The following is a 19,154-nucleotide window of genomic DNA, read 5'->3' as shown; positions in this document are numbered from 1 at the left end:
TTTTTTTTTTTTTTTTTGCGGTATGTGGGCCTCTCACTGTTGTGGCCTCTCCCGTGGCGGAGCACAGGCTCCAGATACGCAGGCTCAGCGGCCATGGCTCACGGGCCCAGCCGCTCTGCGGCATGTGGGATCTTCCTGGACCGGGGCACGAACCCGTGTCCCCTCCATCAGCAGGCAGACTCTCAACCACTGCGCCACCAGGGAAGCCCTGCTACCCAACTTTCACCTAACATTTACTATTATAAATATTCTATCATTATATCATTAAGAAATTAAAACTAGCAAATAGGAAAAGCAGATATGTGGAGGAAAGCCATGTTTTCTAAGCCTTTGAGATATGTCATAGATATCTGTTACTGAGATCTTCTTCTTCCATCAATGACAACTTTAGTTATATTTATCATTGGATGGATGTTGCATTCTCTTACTTCGATGTAGTTATAAATTAAGCATTTTTAACACTATATTAACTTTTTCAGACTCAAAGGTTATTCCTGGTTAATGGGTATTTCAAAACCTTCATTCATGTCATTAAGTTGAAAAATGTCAATTTCCTACAATAGTATGAAGGATAAACTGTGTGTATATTATATTTAGTATTATATAATGTATGTCTACAATGAAGGAGAAGCATAAGATAGATGACAAACACAAAAAGCTCATTGAGAAGTTTTGCAATTATTTATTCCTATGTCCTGTATTCCAAATGGTCTACTTTAAAGGTAGCTTCTAACAGGGAATAAGACTGTCTGGCTTAATCTTCTTTGTTAAAATTTTTCTTAAGATAAAAAGGAAATGAAAAAAATAAGTAAGATTGTTTACCGTCAGTACAAACCAAAACCCTAACTGGCTCTACTTTTCTCCACTCAATTCTTAGTGGTGGGGGGTGAAGTGAAATGGCCAGAGAGGCCCTGTCTGGGTAATCCACCGCAACTGTCAGTGACAGACTCTTTAGGATGCAAGCATACGCCGCGCATTGACCATGCACCGACACTGTACTGAAGCTCTGGGGCCGAAACAGTGATGCTCAAGGACATAAAGTCAAAAACAGTCAAAAGATCATTCCATTCTTAAGTAAGCAGCACACGTGTGTGTGGGGAGGGGTCCATTGAAGGAGTTATGGGAAACTGGAAGTCTCAATGGAAACAAAACAAGTAAAAAATAGGTTTCATATTTAAAAATTGTTCGTTAAACCATGCCCAGGGCTTAGGAACATGTATACCACTATACCAAAAGAGAAGAAAACCACTAGCCGTATTTATAACTTGGAAGAAGAAAACTTTATGGTACTTTATTGTGCCTTAGAATAACGAAGTCTTAAGCTGCTGATCTAAGTACAGGAGAAAGTAAAATAAGGAACAGAAAAAGAGTAAGTGAAAAAAATAAGTGAAAGAAAATACTACTTGGGAGGTTCTTCCTTAATCATTTAAAGTTCAATGACATGGAGTTAGACAACCATGACTATGACTGTCAGTTTTCCTCTTTGTATGTTAATCAAAAGTAGCCACACTTAATTAAGCACTTACTAAAATCTTGATCCTGTGCTGGAGTTTAACTTATCCCTTCCTTTTACATTTGAGAAAATTGAGTATTATAAAAGTTGATCTATTTCCCCAGGGGTTAATTCAACTAGTAATTATCAGGTCCAGGTACATATGTTTTCTGATCACTCACACCAAAGAAACTTAGGTACACACTACCTGTACTGTACATGGTTCATATGTAACTTAGCCACTACAGTTCATACTAGCCAAATGATATAAAATTAAGTAATATTATATGTCTTCAGACCACTGGCTTTACTACTGAAACCAGTTGTAGTCATCAATAGGATTTTAATTTTAATGAGTTGATTATATTACCAGACAGGACATCAAAAAAAGCAGTTCATGAAAAAAACTTATAACAATAAAAAGCTTTGAGATGTGCTGTTGGTAAAGAACAGAAAGGAATCTACTTCTGGTCCATTTGCTTTGTTTTATTTCTAACGTGGTAAGTTATGTTTAATAACAAATATTCCAGAGTTCAAGGTAGAGTCTTTGAAGCATGAATATGAAGAATACAGACCATAATGTTTATAATCCTTTCTGATACAGCAGACACACAGTGTGACCATCCACAGTGCCCACTATATGTAGGACTGCTTTTGGATGTGTTTATCAGAGAATGGGAAGCAGGAATTCCTAATAGCTCAAAATAATTTTCCTATTTCCTATTACCTCTGTTTAGCAGTCTGCCATTGCAAATATTATTTGACACATACAGTGTGTCAAATTAGAAGGAAAAAAAATCACACATTTTATGACATGAACAGTATTTTATTTCCATGCCAGTAAGGAAAAGACTTTTCTTCTTCATGGAAAAAAGGTCAGAAACTATGGGCACTCAGAAAAGTACACTTGTTTTTCACTGCAGAGTAGGTGTGCTTTCAAAGCAAGAGAGAGAACCAACAGAGCAAGAGATCAAACAAACAAAGGGAAAAAAATAAACATACAATAAAACCAATTTGCTTATTTACTGTTTATATCATGCCCAATCCTCCTCCCCACCCCAAAAAAGATACAATCACTAGCAGCAAATATGCTTCTTAAATATGTAGAAATTATAAGATGACTATACAAGAACAATGAAAAAATATACTATGCTCCTTTCATTTTTAATATAGTGTTCTCCTATAGTATAAGATGACTGACTTAATGAAATGCATAATATAAGGTAAATTCACAAGCAAATGCATTTTAAGATGAGTCTGTAAAACATCTCTAACGGAGATTAAATTACAAAAAAACCAAAAGCAGTCATTTACTGGTCAAATATTTTGGTGTTTAATTATACTGATCTTATTTGTCAACTGTTCACTATTTTGTTTTTTAATGCAAAATGGAAGCTTCAGTCACAGTCGAATATAAAGCATGAGGAATGTTGGCAGTGGGCAGGCCAGGGGAGTCAGGCACCCCTACACCTACGCCTGGCTTTGCCTCAACAGACTTGTGACCTGAGTCATAAAACTTCATTTTGTCTCCTCGGTTTCCAAATCTGTTAAAGATAGCTATAGCCCCAGCAGCCTGATCTCTAAGACCTCTCCTAGCTAACATTTTATAACTCAAAACAGAATGCATTTAGACTATTCAACAGACAGTTAAAAAAGATGAATGCCTGAAGCAATAAAATAGCAGATGCAAACAACAAGGTCCTACTGCATAGCACAGGGAACTATACTCAATATCTTGTAATAAACCATAATGGAAAAGAATATACATGTAAAACTGAATCACTTTGCTGTACACCACATTGCAATCACCAACACAACTTTGTAAATCAACTATACTTCAATAAACAAACAAACAAAAAAACAGCAGATGCAAATCCTACTGGGACAACCCTCTGTCAATAAAATTGATGGCTCTGTATATATAATATCTATGTCAGGTCTGGCATCGGAAAATTTAACTTATGCTCAAGCACCCTCACAACCTGCATAAGAACAACCTAAACTGACCTTTCCCAGACAAAAGAGGGCCGCATCAAGATGTAGACAGCAGTCCAGAGTTACCTCTGACGTGTAAGTGATCCCTTTACTAGATCACCTGGCCAAACTACCAGAAGCTGCAGGATATATATAGTAGCCATGTGAGAGGGACGCATGATAGCTCCACTCCCTGATTCTTCCACTCCCAGGAATCAGGGAGTGTTAGAATGAAATCAGGATAGGTTTCTGCACCCCCTGCTTATATTTCAACTGCTACAAAAGTAATTTCATTAGCAATTTTTGAAATTGTTTTTAAACTTCTGCTATAATCATTTATTCAAAAAATTAATTACTTGGTAATATTATTGATAGGCACTAAATATCTTAAAATGGCCCATAAATATTTATATTTGTTTTAAATACTATCTGAGGATATTAAGTTGAAAAACAGAGTTCTCATTCAAAGTACTAAAAAAGAGAGCTCTAGGACGGTGGGGGGTTGGTGGTGGCGGAGGGAGGCAGCTCAGAAGGACAAATAGACCCATCTCCAGGGCCTCCGTAAAGAGAACAAAAAAAAGTTCATTAAAGTTCATAGGGAACACTCCAGAACAAAGTCTTAGGAATGAGATCGCCCTCCACAACTGCTTTAGAGCCCAGAAACTAGATCATGAATAAACTGTTTAAATCTTATTTGCTCCTCAAAACTTTCTTTTCTCACAGGCAAAGGGAAAAAAACAAAAACATAACCAAAATGCTGGCTTTAATTATCTACATTTAAGTTTTCTCCACAACTCCTTCCTTTTAAAATAGTTCGGTAATGCTAGCCATAATACTTAGTGAAAACACAACCAGCAAAAAGCTGACAAAGGTAAATGTTTAAATGTTTACAACTACACTGTTGCTTAAGGCATTTAAAGAATGCCAGTTGTATTTTTGGTCCAAGTGCCCAGTAGGCCAGAATATGTGCATGTGCTTCACACCACCCAGAGAAGGAAAGTGTGGGCATGAGCTGCTCTGCCCTAAAGCGCTAGTAACAAAGAACACACAGTTGCAGAGAGAAAAGCTGGTGTAATAGGAACATTAGCAACTTAGTAGAAAATATATCTGCTCCCAAATGCTCATGAGTAAAAAGGAGAAAAAAAAAAAAGATAATTACAAGGTCTTTAAAAAACACAAGAAAACAAACACACCCCTTACTAATGAGTCCATGAAGACAACCACAAATACACATCCTCCAGCAACATTAGGGGAGCCTAGCTCTGCTTCAGATGACTTGCTCTTGAGAAACAGAAAGTGGTTCAGAACCATCAGTCAGAACCATGGCGACTTTCCCAAATTCTCCTCTGGGTAGTGAACCTGTTCAGGAATCCGTCATTGCAAACTGTAAAGAAGTAGATTTCAACCCTTTTTAACCTATATTCCCTCATGTTATCTGTTGTGCATCATTTGCTAAGATGTTGTAGCTTTTACTTGTGGTAGACTGTCTTACAACTCTTGTAGTTATTTTGACTGTCTCCTTCAAATATTCTCCCTCACGATCCCCTTTTCTGATCTGACCTCATAGGGACCATCCCCAAACATCTCCCCCTTGAGATTCGTTGCCTCCTGACAAAGACCTAAAGACAAGGCTGCATTTCCTCAGGAGATACAATGCAGTGTGTCATCTTCAGATGGGCATGCACTGCTTAAAAAAAAAGCAGGTCTCTGCACATGATGAGCTATATTGCTGCTGTTGTAAATCAATGCTGTACCACAGCCAACAAGAGAAAGAACTTGTTAGTAATATATTCTAACTCATGTTCACAAAACACTGCAAATGACTATGTGTGCAGATATATGATTTGGGATGGTAGTACCTTATTTGAGAACTACACTGCATGAAGGTCATGTATTTGTATTGACAGTGTCAAACTGATAAAAGAAAAAGTTACATCAATAGTTAATTTTCATCTCTATATAAGGTTATGGCATGTATCTGTGGGACACTTGAAGAGCCATATGGGAAGCGATATAACGAAAAGTTAAAAACATGGGCTTTGGGGCCAAACTCCCTAGGTTTAAATATCAGTGTCACCGTCTACTGTTATGAGACCTTAATCAAGTTACTTCTTTCTCTGTTTCCTCACCTGTAAAATGGGGATAATCATAATACCTATATCATAGGGTTGTTATGAGGATTAAATAAGGTATATTTATAAAGCACTTAAACAGAGATATTTAAGTATTTATTAAATTAAGGGCTGCACCGGTGTTCAGCAGCCGTGCAAAGACCTAAAAGCAAAGCAAAAAAAAAAAAAAAAAAAAGACCTAAAAGCAGTAACACTCTTTGTACTGATAGCAAAAGGCTAAAATGGGCTGGTGAGGACACACAGAAGATAAAATGACACATCATTAAAGTAGGTATCAGATTTGAAAAGTGTTGCCAAACATTAAATACAGACATTAAAATTCTGGACTCTAAGCGTATTTAATCTTTTCAAGCTTGGTACTAAAATATGCCTAAATGTGCTTTCACATTTCTGTGTAGGTCTGGAGCCCTCAGTTACAAGTCTAGCCTCTGTGTGACCTTAGAAAATCTTCTAACCTCTCTGTCCCTCAATCTTTTGAAAAGTGATCATACTACATGTTTGATCTCTAAGGCCCACCTCTGATAGTCCCAGGAAGGTGGCCACCTGATCCTTAAGAAACATACAAAATAAATGAGAGGAAAAGTAATAGACGTTTTAATAGAATTTTAAACAAAAAGATGGCTGAGTTGGACAAAAAGACAACCCTCCTCCTTTCCCTTCTCTACAGGGCAAAGATAAAAATAGAAAACAAAGTCATCAGACTTCTGTCATAACTACACTTGAATAAAGAAGCAGGGACAGGAGCAGCCTCCACATTCTGGGACCACTGGGAGGCAGTTACCTTCGGTCTCGGGCTCTGATTTTGTGAGAGACCCCGAGAGGTCTCTCAGAATGGCTTTTGTGCCATTCCAAGCAGGGCCACCCCAGAAACCAAAATCCACGTGTTATATGATTCCATTTGTATGAAATGTCCGGAACAGGCAAATCCATAGAGACAGAAAGTAGATTGGTGGTTTCTGAGGACTGGGGTGTAGAAGAAATGGAGAATGACTGCTAATGGGTACAGGGTTTCCTTTGGGGTGATGAACATGTTTTGGAATTAGAAAGCAGTAATGGAGACTCCAGGAGGGCCCACACCAAGAAGTACCTCCCAGAATTTCTGCTGCCAGTGTCCTTGTCCCCGTGGTGAGCCACAGCCACCCCCCACCTCTGCAGGAGCCCTTCCAACACTAGCAGTTGGAGAACTTAATGTTCTAGATGATATTTTGACTGAAGTACCAGAACAGGATAATGAACTCCAAAATCCACAGAGTGAACAAGATAAAAATGAGAAAAAAGAGTTCACAAAGAAAAAGTGACCAAATTGAATCTACTGACACAAAGCGACAATAGCCTTCTGTTCATTCAAGACAATTGATTTCTAAGTCACTGAGCTCATCAGTTAGCAATAACAAAAGAATGGTTAGTACAGGGCTTCCCTGGTGGCACAGTGGTTGAGAGTCCGACTGCTGATGCAGGGGACACGGGTTCGTGCCCTGGTCCGGGAAGATCCCACATGCCGCGGAGCGGCTGGACCCGTGAGCCATGGCCGCTGAGCCTGCGCGTCCGGAGCCTGTGCTCCGCAACGGGAGAGGCCACAACAGTGAGAGGCCCGCGTACCGTAAAAAAAATAATAATAATAATAAAAATAATAATGGTTAATACAAAAGGAGTCAGTCACAGAGTATAAAAATGAGGAATATCAAAGATCTGAAACAATCATCTAGAAGCTGATCGGAAAATTCATTTGTCAAGCAGTGCCTCCAGAGAACCTTGTAACAGTCAACCTGAAAAAACATGTCAGCGGAAAAGGAATCCTGAAAGGAGGGTCAAATCCCTTACGCCAGATGGCTCTGAGAGAACTGGGCTTGAAGTGCACAGACGTGCAAGCAGATGCAGCCAGTCTTCTAAGGAGGAAGTGAACTCTGAAGAATATGGCTCTGACCATGAGACTGGCAGCATTGGTTCTTCTGATGAGTAAGGCAACAACACTGAGAATGAGGAGGAAGGGGTGGAAGATGTGGAAGAAGATGAAGAATTAGAAGAAGATGCAGAGGAAGATGAAGAGGTGGATGACGATGGAGAGGAGGAGGAGGAGGAGGAAGATGAATATGAACAGGATGAGAGAGACTAGAAGGAAGAGGGAAATGTTTATGACACCTGAAGTGAGGCTAGCGACTCTGATTCTGAATCCATTTCCTTCACAGATGCGTCTGTCAGATCTGGTTCAGGAACAGATGGATCAGGTACTAATTTTTATATGTAAAGGTTTGTCTTTTTTTTTTTAATGGACCTGACTGGTTTTTTTCTTGAATATGTTTAAGTTGAATCATAAAATTTTTGAGGCAATGGGGGGGATGTTAGTAAGACTGTCCTGTGATTTTTTTTTATATACTTTTGAGTATTATAAATGCACTTGAATAAGGTTTACGTATCTTAGTAAAGGCATTTCTCAGCTATAAATTGACTGTATTATAAATGTACACTAGTCTGATTGTTTCTCTATAAGGAAATGTATTTGAGGTTTTAATGTTATAAATTCTTAGATTTCCATACTAGTCAACAGCAGCTTATTTAAACACTGACGTACTTGAAGTATATTCATATGGAACCCGTCTGCTAGGTATAACAATATTTTCATGTTAAATGCCTCTAGATTTTCATCATGTGGCAACAGAAATCAAAATAACTTTTTCTCTTGGGAGCTCAAACTTCCTTTCATTTCTGTACCTGTGGGTTGACTGGGGCAGGGTCGCCAGAGGGCTGGGTATAAAGGTACAAGATGGAAAATAAGAGTATAAAATTATTGTGGAGAGACTGGGTGAGAGGCATCTTGGGTCATTCCTTCAATATTACATGCCCTGCCACTTTATCTTTATCTGACCCATGAGACTTGACAATGGGAATGGTAGATAGTTGCAGTCATTAGGCTGAGGGAGCCCTCTTTTGGGGGGAAATTCAGAGGGTAGAGCAAGGAGAGGTCATGGTACTTAGAAACCGCTGGTCACTCTATGATGATTATACTCTCATGGCTGTCTTATGTAAAGATGCAGCCAGATCTCCTACACAGGCCAAATGTACTAAATATTGGGATACAAGAAAAATTCTATTATTTTGATATAGTTGATAGTTACAATGCCTTTATTACAGAATTTTATCATTTTAATGTAGTACATTGTTAGTAAATCATATTCTTGGTATAGTGTAAACGATAAGAGCAAATGACCAGGTATTTTCTTTTTGTTCGTTTGTTTGGGTTTTTTTGTGGTACGCGGGCCTCTCACTGTTGTGGCCTCTCCCGTTGCGGAGCACAGGCTCCGGACGCGCAGGCTCAGCAGCCATGGCTCACGGGCCCAGCCGCTCCGCAGCATGTGGGATCTTCCCGGACCGGGGCACGAACCCGTGTCCCCTGCATCGGCAGGCGGACTCTCAACCTCTGTGCCACCAGGGAAGCCCCGACCAGGTATTTTCTAATTGGCACCTGAAGTGCTTCTAGCCTTTTGCTCACTAGAGTTCTAGGTTTAGGAGTTTAGACAGGTTTTGAAGGAGGTTAAAGAGTTAAACTGAAGAGATGGGTAGTTGGCTTTAATATAAAAAGAAAAACCTGTGGAATCTTTTAATTCTACTATTCCATCATACTTTTTGCAAACTGATGGGACATACGTTTTATAATTTATGATAACGGATAGAGAACAAAAATTGCATTGGCAATATGAATGAATGTTCATTTATTGTGGAGAATGTGTGAAACCTGTAAAAGTAGGCAACATTTTATTATAGGAATCTTCTTTTTGGTGTCCATGTTAGGAACGATATTTCTTAGACTTGAATGTTTATCCTGTTTAAGTCAAACAAGGGAGATGTATAAATACGTAAGGCCTGAAATAATGAGTATTCTTATTTTATTATTTTTTTTTATAAATTATTTTGGGCTGCTTTTGGTCTTTGTTGCTGCGCACAGGCTTCCTCTAGTTGTGGTGAGCAGGGGCTACTCTTCATTACAGTGTACGGGCTTCTCATTGCGGTGGCTTCTCTTGTTGCGGAGCACGGGCTCTAGGCACACGGGCTTCAGTAGTTGTGGCGCACGGGCTTAGTTGCTCCACGGCATGTGGGATCTTCCCGGACCAGAGGCTCGAACCTGTGTCCCCTGCACTGGTAGGCAGATTCTTAACCACTGCGCCACCAGGAAAGCCCCATGTGTATTTTTAATAAATTCCTTAGATGCTGATACTTAACAAGATACCTATTCATGCTTTGTTTTTTGTGGATTAGACATTTCAGATTGAATGGTAGCCAATAGTTTTTTTTTTTTTTTGCCAATAGTTTTATAAAACCTGGATATTAAAACTGTTAAGAGAGACTTACCGTTACAAAGAGATACTTGCCTGGAACTCTTACTTTCCATATTAAAGGAAATTTGTGGCTTTTCTTTGGAAGAGCTCTTATGTGGAACATATTTTAAAGACTATTTAGTATGCACGACATTATTTTTATTTTGGAATAGTTTCTCTTCATAATAATGTGTGAGAGAAAAATGGGGTGGATCTGGAACTCCACCAGAGCTAAAAACAATTTTTTAAGATTTTTAAACACAAGGGATCACAGTTTAGTTTTTGTGTCATGAATTCTCTAGATTCCAGTTTATTTTACCTTATTTTTTCTCAAAATTTCAGTAATTTTCTTATAAAAGTGACACACGTGGTGGCTGTTACGGGTTTGTTAGACGACTTTCATTGTTTTTTTGACCTGAGAATAATAGTTGGGAGAGGGGATCATAAACTTAAGAGCAGTAAAAGTTATTTATACAAAAAAGATTAAAAATCCCTGGAGATATTTTAATGGTAATGCTATATTTAACATTACATAAAAATTGTTGGGTGAGATCTTCTGCTTCTGTTATATTTCCTGCATCATCTTTTTTTTAAAATAAATTTATTTTAAAAAAAGTGATGGTTGCAAAACTTCATACTAACCGCTGAATTGTACACTTTAAAAGGGTTGCATGGAAATTATACCTCAGCAAAAAATGGGGGGAGGGGCAGGTCAGCTGTAATAATAAAGGTTCCTATTATTATCCAGTAGTCTGCCTTCTCTTATCAGAAATAGAAGGAAGTAGGGAGATTAAAGTCATTCTGTCAACAGCTCTTGATAATGAGAAGTCTGGAATTATATTTCAAATTGCCTATAAAGGGTGGCCAAAAAGTCTGGAAACTTAGAGGTAGAGGATTAATGGCCCTGCTCTCAAAGGGAAATGATATACGCAGAAAATAAGAGTAACCAGTAGGAAGGGGCTACCTGATAAGGCTGGTTGCCCCGCCCCGAGGGCCAGCCAGGCCTCCAGCTGTCTAGTGCTCCAACATGACAAGGCCTGGTGTGAAGCCAGGTGCACCTGAGCCCCACCCACAGATTTCCCCAGGTAGTGAGTCACGAGAAAAGCTACGAAGCCAAATGGGCTTTTCCTTATTTTACTTCTGCACCCTGCAGCCTCTAAGCCTATCACTGACCATTAAGCACAATCTGTGGGCCACTCTGTGGTGGCCCAAGGAAAGGAAGCAGCAGGAGCAAAAGCTGAAAGGTGAGAAAGGAAGGACTATTAGCAATAGTTTGGCAGGATCACCAATTGCTTCCAGGAATCACAGCAGACAGAATGACCTTAAAATGTACATTGTAACATGTCACCTCCTACTTAGAACCCATCCAAGGCAATCAGAAAACATGCAAACTCCCCACAGCTACCTGGAATAAAATGCACACTTGGTGTGCCAGCCACCAGCTGTGCCTGATGGCACTTGCACCTCTCTGGTCCTCCTTCGCCCCTCTTCCCTCTCAGAGCTTCCAACGCACCAGGTCCTCCAACAGCCCAAGCGCCTGGCTGCCCAGGGCCTGGCATTCGCTGCTCCCTCTGCCTGACTCTGCTCTCAGCGGGCAGCTTCTCATCCCTCAAGTCTTTACTCAAATAGTAGCTCAGATAAATACTTACAGGGGGCCCCTCCTGTTAATCTCTACCACAGCTCCCTGCGGGTGCTCTGTGGAGGGCTCATCACACTGTCACTACTTTACTATTTATTGCAGTCTACCCTGTAGACTAGTCATGCAAAGATGGGGAGTATGCCCAACTTAGTCCCTGGTGTATCTGAGGTGCTGCCACAGTGTCTGGTGCATGGTTGGCATTTGATGTTTGCTAAATAGATGAACCTGTATTTTTAAAAATAACTCTGGCTGGGGAGATCCAAGAGACAAGGAGAACAATTAAAGTGGTCACAGATCACATCTTAAGTAACACTGATTGTGGTGCTACTAACAGTACCACTTACAAGGACTTTCTTTCTGACAATTATACAATTACATCAGTTAAGCAAGGAACAGACTTGATTTGACTAATATTAACAGTGCTTGCCTGAATGTTTACTAACTGGGGGTCTGTGTGCTTTTACTGTGCACACAATCCCATGTGTCCTTGAACCTCCTTCACAAAGCAGAGGCCAGGTGGGCCTGTGGACTATTCCCAGGGTTAGCAGGCTGTTCTTCTGCCCCTTTCACCCCCTCTTCAAGTGTAACAAGCGCAGGTTATGCTGCTGTTCTACAGCAGGGCTTCTCAGCATGGGCTGCACATGAGACTCCTTTAAAAATTCCAAAACCCAGGCTGCACCCCAGACCAATTACATCAGAATCTTTGGGGATAGGGCCCAGGCATCAGCACTTTTTAAGGCTCCTCAGATAATTCCAATGGGCAGCCAAGGCTGAGAAGCACTGTTTTAGTGAAAAATCCAAGCACCCACAAAGACCAACCTTCACTTAATTCCCTTATGATAATAGGATCTTGTATTCATTTTAAAGGTAAAAGAGCTGGTTGTACCAAAAGGAAGCATCCTATGAATAAATACTAATCTAGAGATACTCATAAATTGTTTCCTGAATGTTTATTTAAATCATTAAATCCCTTTTTTAGATTTTTAATACTCTTCCAACTCCTATGAAAGTGTACTACAAATGTCACTTTGCCTCAGAATACTCAAATAGAAAAGTGTATCTACTTGGTGAATAAAAAAATTCTAAAATATATAAAGCCCACTTACCTGAACTACTCAGATACATGACCATCTCTACCATTTCACAGAATTCCTAGCAATAGACATGAACACTTAGCTTCTTGTAAATAAAGAGAGCCAATAATATTCAATTGACTATGTAGAAAATGAATGAAAGAATGAGTTCAAACAAATGATAAAAAACTGAAATGGACTTGCTTGAAATTACTTTTAAAATGACTTTAAAAATGGCTCCTGCTAGAAAGAGTCACATGTAGAGAACAAACTTATGGTTACCAAGCGGGGAAGGGCAAGGTGGGATGTGGACTGGGAGACTGGGATTGACATACAGACACTGCTATGTGTAAAACAGATAACTAATGAGAGCCTACTGAATAGCACAGGGAACTCTACTCAATGCTCTAGGGTGACCTAAATGGGAAGGAAACCTAAGAAGAGTGGCTACATGTATACGTGTAACTGATTCAGTTTGCCGCACAGCAGAAACTAACACAACATTGTAAAGCAACTATACTCCAATAAAAATTAATTTAAAAACAGACAAAGTGGCTCCTGCTAGAATTAATCCACTAGGTCAAAGAAAAGCATGTCCAAGCCCTGTCTGCCTTCAGTCACATCCACTTCCACATACATGGATCTACACATCCCACCCAGAAACAGATTTTTACTTTTCTAAAGCCCATATCAATCATCTAATCACGCCAACAGACAAGGTTATGTTTCTCACAAGATTACTCACCAAATAGCACTGATGTGGAAAAAATGTTTTTTATGCTCTTCAGTATTTTTAAAGATCCATAGTCTTCCCTAGTTCAAAACAATTCAAGCAGCTAGGCAGTTATTAAATGTGATAAGATCTGAAGCACAAACTTGAAAAATGCTTCAAAATCTTTCTTACTAAAAGAACTCTTACAAGTAGAATACACAAACAGAAGAAAAGTAAAGGAATGTTCTACCTGGTTATTTTGTCCATTATCACAGACACAGTGATGTGCAAGCCATTTTGAACCAGTGTTGCCTACAAACTTTCTATCTACACCATCTATTATTTTATGGAGAACTGCTATTCTTATAACTTTTTCATTGATCTGAAAGTCAAACCAGTTTTTCTGGTCTGTCTTCAGAATTGTTTGGTATACACAAACAGTGTGGATGGTACTTTAGACGATAATGCTGGAGAGGATCTCCAAATTCAAAAGCAAGTAGTGTCCTATATGTAGCTAGATTTTCTGGAGCCACTAAGTGTCTGTACCAGACTAATTCAGTAATTACTACTTATGTAATTTCGATTTAATTTTTCAAGTCAGAACTTTTTCTAAAACACATTTCCCCTTTCTAGTCATATATTAAATTCTAGCCGGGCCTATGATAGACACAGTCGTAATAATGTGTTATTGGTGTCTTAGCCTTCCAGCTGAAATATTTTCTTCCTTTTTTTTTAATCCCTGTGGTTGAGTAAAGTTGTACAGACCAATTCAATAGAAGTAAAACCCACCAGCTTTCTTGCGAAGAACTGTAGAATACAACAAAATTTATTTGTCGGGAAGCATAATTCCTATTGAATGAATGGAAAAATGAAATTGTAGAATATTTTCAAATTAAACACACTGTAGAGTAAAAACAGCCTCAGCTAGCAGAAAAGTCAGATCGTAATCTGATAAGATTCACTTGCAATTTAGATTAATTATATAAATGGGTCATTTATATAACCAAGGAGATATATTAGGGATGCATTTTATAAGGTTTGTTTTTGTTTTTATACTAGGGTGTTTCCCGTTTGCCTGTAATAAGTGGCGAGCCTTTTTAATACAAAGAAGACAAAATTCTCCCCAGTGTCTGAATTAACATTACTTCTGAATTAAAGAAGCTCTAATTGATGGGGATTTACTGTGTACATAAATATAAGGTGAAATACACACTGAAATAATTATTAGGGAGAAAGAATCGGCTCTCTGTACCCGTTGAGATCGTCCCACCAGTAAAGGTCGAGTTTGCTCTGCCTTTCATTTGTGCAGCTGTTAGAAGGTATACACTCCGCCAGTTTAACCTGATGAAATATACATTTCGGCTAGTCATCGGGAGATCAGGTGTCAAGGTAAAGCTCTAAAATATGTAACCTTAAGCAGTCAGTTACTACTCTTTGGTCCTCTGACCACTCTCCCAGGGAAATGGGGATGGTACTGCAACTAGAACAGCTCTGGATGGGGGAAGGGGAGTGAAGGGGGGAGGAAGGGACGGTTGCAGGGGGAGCCACTTACGAGACGTAGGCTGGGTAACCAAATCCTATCAGGTTGCAGAGGAGAGAGGCTCCATAACCGAACACCAGGTACAAAGCCACCAGGCCGATGACACCTGCAGACACGAGGAGGGAAGTGGGTCGGGTGGCACACAGGCGCTCCAGCCGGGCAGCCCCCGCCAACACCGCAAAGCTTGGCCCGTTCTAGGCATTGGAGAAAAACCGCACCGAGGCTGGGCCCGCGCCTTCTCGGGGCTTTGCCTTTGGTCTGGGGATACTGGCAGGCCGCACCTTTGTGCCCTTCCTTCCCCCGTCCCTCCCGCAAGGGGCCCCATGCCACGCTGCGCACCAGCTGCAGGAGCCCCGCTTCCTTCCCGGATGGTCTGGGCAGGCCGGGATTCCGGCGCCTGCCCGCAGCCCCTCCCGTCCCGCACCCAACTCCGCGGAGGGTCTGGCTAGGACCCGGTACTCCGCCACGGGGACCGCGCTCCCTCCAGCAGGGACCCCAACACTCGGCGTTAGCTCTGCGCTCGGCCACAGGCACACGACACTGGGCCGCAGGACAGACACGTCAGCGCCGGTCGGTCCCCGGCCCCACGTCCCGGGCGCCCCGCCACAGGGCCGCCCCGGGCGAGGTCTCTGGTCCCTGGCCTGTCCAGGCGGCCACTTCTATCCCCGACGACGCCACTCACCCCCGTCTGTCACCAAGCCCGTGGTCCCAGCTGCGATGCGACAGCCGCTCCCGGGCCGGGCAAGCGGCGGGATCCCGCGGGCCGCAGCCCCACACTCACCGAGGGCCATGTAGCTCCGGTTCACGCCGGTCTTGGCCTCGAGCTTGGCCAAGATGTCAGTCATGCAGTTCTTCTGGTGAAGGAACTGGTCGAACCTCTGCCTCATGGCTGCAGACATGGCGGGGACCGTCGCGCCGCCGCCTGGGACTGCTCCTGGTGCCGGGTGGCCGCAGAGCGAGGTGACTGGGGCGGCGCCGAGCGGGGCGGGAGGCGGACGATTCTCGAGTCCCTCCGCTCGCGCCCCGCAGCCCCCCTCCTCGCCCCGCCCAGCCGCGCCGCCCCCTCTCCCTCCCGCGGTCCGCGGTGAGCGCCACACCCTCGGTGGCGGCGCTAGCAGCCGCTGCCCACTGCTGGGCGGCCGCCCACTGCCTCTGTTAACGTGGTAAAAAGAGGGTGGTGAGTCTTGTGAGGTCCCTTCGGAAATCGTACTCGAAAGGAGGGGGCAGGCGGCCTTGTTGCTCCCACCTAAAAAGTAGCGGGACTGGTTTGATGTACTTACCCTGTTCTGCTAAACCTGCTGAGACGTTTTAAATCTAGAAATTGAAATGCTCGACCATCCTGAAAGAACTCTTTGGTTGCAGACCTACTTTTCCTTTCGTTGTCAGTACTCGGCATAGTTCTTCTCACAGATAGGAGTCTTTTTGAAAAGACCCTTGAAGAAACTTAACACACCCTCCTCTGGGGACACCATTTCCAAGAAAAGTCCTGCCCTACACTGCTTAAACCATTTCATGGTGCGCTTGGCGTTTGCTTGGTCTCTGATACCACGGAAACTTTTCCAGACCCCGGCCACGTAGTCAGTAGTGCGCGCTTGCCTACGAGCAAAATTACCCTGCAGAAGGTAATTCCAAATCTTTGGGCAGAACTTCACTTTGCTTCCTTCAGAATGTCGTGCTTATGCTCTTCCTCCACCTAAACTTAGGCTCTTGTTACCGCTCGCCCGCATTATATCAGGAAACTCCCTTTGAAAGTATTCTTTCTTACTCCTGTGATCTGCACCCTGCTGCAGAGTTTTCCTGGTTGCTTAAGCTTGAAAGGCTCTCCGTTCCCTACAGACCAGAGCTCCCATTCCTTAGTATAGCATTCAGTGGCCCTGTGCACAGACTTGCCCCAACATTCTCTCTTTGTCCTGTGCAACCCCTCTGCTCTTTCAAATTGACTTTACAGTACTGCCTTACACTTCGGTGAAAAGCTACCTTGCCCACTCTTAGCCTTTTCCTTTTGTGCTAATTCTCCTTCCTCTTTTCTTCCCCAGATCTTAGCTCAATTCTCTCAGTAGTCCCATGACCATCCAGGCAAATCAGTGACCAAATTAAATTTTTAAAAAAAAGTAGATAAACCAATAATAGGATTACTGTGATAGCCTCCCCGCTGAGGTGTCCATTTCTGTCTTTGTACCTACAGGCAATTCTCAGTGTGGCAGCCAACTGGAATATTTTTAAAATGTGACTCAAGTTGTGCTGTCTTTTTGCTCTTAACCCTCCAGTAGCTTCCCATCTGCTGGCCTCAAGGTCGTAGATGATATGTGTGGTTCATCCTTCTCCCTTCTAATTTCATCTCCTATTGCCTGCTTCCTTGCTGTGCCTCAAACAAGCTGAGCCCACTCCTGCCCCTGGGCTTTTACTTTTTTGCTGTCTCAGTAGCTCTCAAACAGCAGTGATTTTGTCCCCCACAGGACATGTGGCAATGTCTGGAGACATCTTTGGTTGTCGGATGAGTGGTGACAACTGGGGTAGCAGATATTACTCACTACTACTAGCATCTAGTAGGGATGCTGCTAAACATCCTGCAATGCACAGGTCAGTCCCCCCCACCGCCCACCCCCGCAAAGAAGAATAATCCAGCCCCAAATGTCAGTAGTGCTGAAGTGGGGAAACCCTTCTCTATCTAAAAGCTCCAGATAAGCACTTAACTGTCTCCTCCCATTCGTCAGGTCCTTGATCAAATGACAAATTTGTGAGGCCCTCTCTGATCCAGAATTGCAACCCCCAATGCACTCTAGCCACTGTCTTGCTTTATTTTGCTCTATAACACATTACTGTCTGATATTCTATGTGTTCTATTTGTATTTTTTTTCTTTCCCCACTAAATTATGAGATCCACAAACGTGGGTATTTTTGCATGTTTTGATTATATCTGTGTCTCAAACACGTAGAACAGTGCCTGGTACTTAATAGGTGTTCAAACTATTTGATGAATTAACGAATATCTAACATGCATTGTACTACTCAGTATTCTATGTGTTACATGTACTAATTCACTTAATCCTCACAACAGCATGGTGTAGATACTATCTGTTTTATCCTCATTTAAGAGAGGGAAATGAGGTATGCCAGGGCCTCAAAATTGATAAATGTCAGAGCTAGAATTCAGACAGGACTCTTACCCCCTGCTGATACGGGTTAAATTGTGTCCCCTGCAAAATGGATAAGTTGGAGTTAAAACCCCTACCTTATTTGGAGGTAGGGTCTTTATAGAGGTAATCAAGTTAAAATGAGGTTATTAGGGTAGACTCTAATCCAATATGACTGGGTCCTTATAAAATGGGGAAATTTGGATGCAGAGACAGACACACATAGAGGGAAGATGATCTGAAGACACAAAGGGAGAAGCCAGCTATCTACCAGCCAAGGAGAGAGGCCTTCCCTCATAGCCCTCAAATAAAACCAACCCTGCTGACACCTTGATCTTGGACATCTGGCTTCCAGAACTGTGAGACAATACATTTCTTTTATTTAAGGCAGTTTGTGGTACTTTGTTACGGCAGCCGTAGCTAGTACAACTGGCTACGAGGATAACTGAATTTTGAACTTTTTAACCAGTTGTGTGTTTGTATAATTTCCTACTAAGTGAGTACAGTAATTATTCATTTGGTTGGAAGTCAGTGTCATGTTTTTGAGAACTTCAAATGATTCACAGTTTGATAGTGTTATCTTTTTTAAGCCAAGGAACAACATCTTTCAAGTTAGGTATTCAAATCAGCCTAGATTTTTATGACTACGTTTCATATAGTGTCAACACACTATGCGTGAAGTATTTGGAAACATACCATTCATTTGGACTTCTTTTGTATAAATATTGCTCCCTTCCCAGTTTTCTGTGAAGTTAGCTTCCAAATTTTTTCTTTCCTCCGTCATTCTAACACTGGCAAGATGAGGCAGCAAGGTAAGGCGTAGTGTGTGTGTGGAGCACAGCCTCTGGATCCAGCCTGTACAGATGAAATCCCAGCTCCACCATTTAGCTGTGTGACTTTGGGCAAGTTACATAAGCTCTCTATTCCTCTGTTCCCTCATCTGCAAAATAGGGGTGACAATAGAACCTATTTCATAGGGTTATCATGATGATTGAATGAGTTGCTATTTGTAAAGTTTTTGGAAGAGTGCCTGTTGCAAAATAAGTGTTGGTTAAGTATATACATTTTTTTCTTTTCTTTTTTTTTGGCTTTTGGGACCTTTAGTTCCCTGACCAGGGATCGAAACCATACCTCCTGTGGTGGAAGCA

The 19,154-nt window shown here is 41.7% G+C and overlaps 1 protein-coding gene across 1 annotated transcript in view; it reads right to left on the bottom strand.

Moving 5' to 3' along the window:
* REEP5 (receptor accessory protein 5) overlaps positions 1–15,771 on the bottom strand; it is a 40,999-nt gene extending 25,228 nt beyond the window's left edge. Inside the window, exons 1-2 of the mRNA XM_065874319.1 lie at positions 15,654–15,771; positions 14,885–14,978 (exon numbers count right to left, since the gene is read on the bottom strand). Of these exons, the coding sequence (XP_065730391.1) occupies positions 14,885–14,978; positions 15,654–15,771 (212 nt within the window). The remainder of the gene's footprint in view (positions 1–14,884; positions 14,979–15,653) is intronic.
* Between the last annotated feature and the right edge of the window lie 3,383 nt (positions 15,772–19,154).

This window comes from Phocoena phocoena, chromosome 3, assembly GCF_963924675.1.
Source record: "Phocoena phocoena chromosome 3, mPhoPho1.1, whole genome shotgun sequence".
Taxonomy (NCBI): Eukaryota; Metazoa; Chordata; class Mammalia; order Artiodactyla; family Phocoenidae; genus Phocoena; species Phocoena phocoena.
The sequence above is the reverse complement of the archived record's forward strand: the minus strand, read 5'-3'. Positions and strand labels throughout refer to the sequence as shown.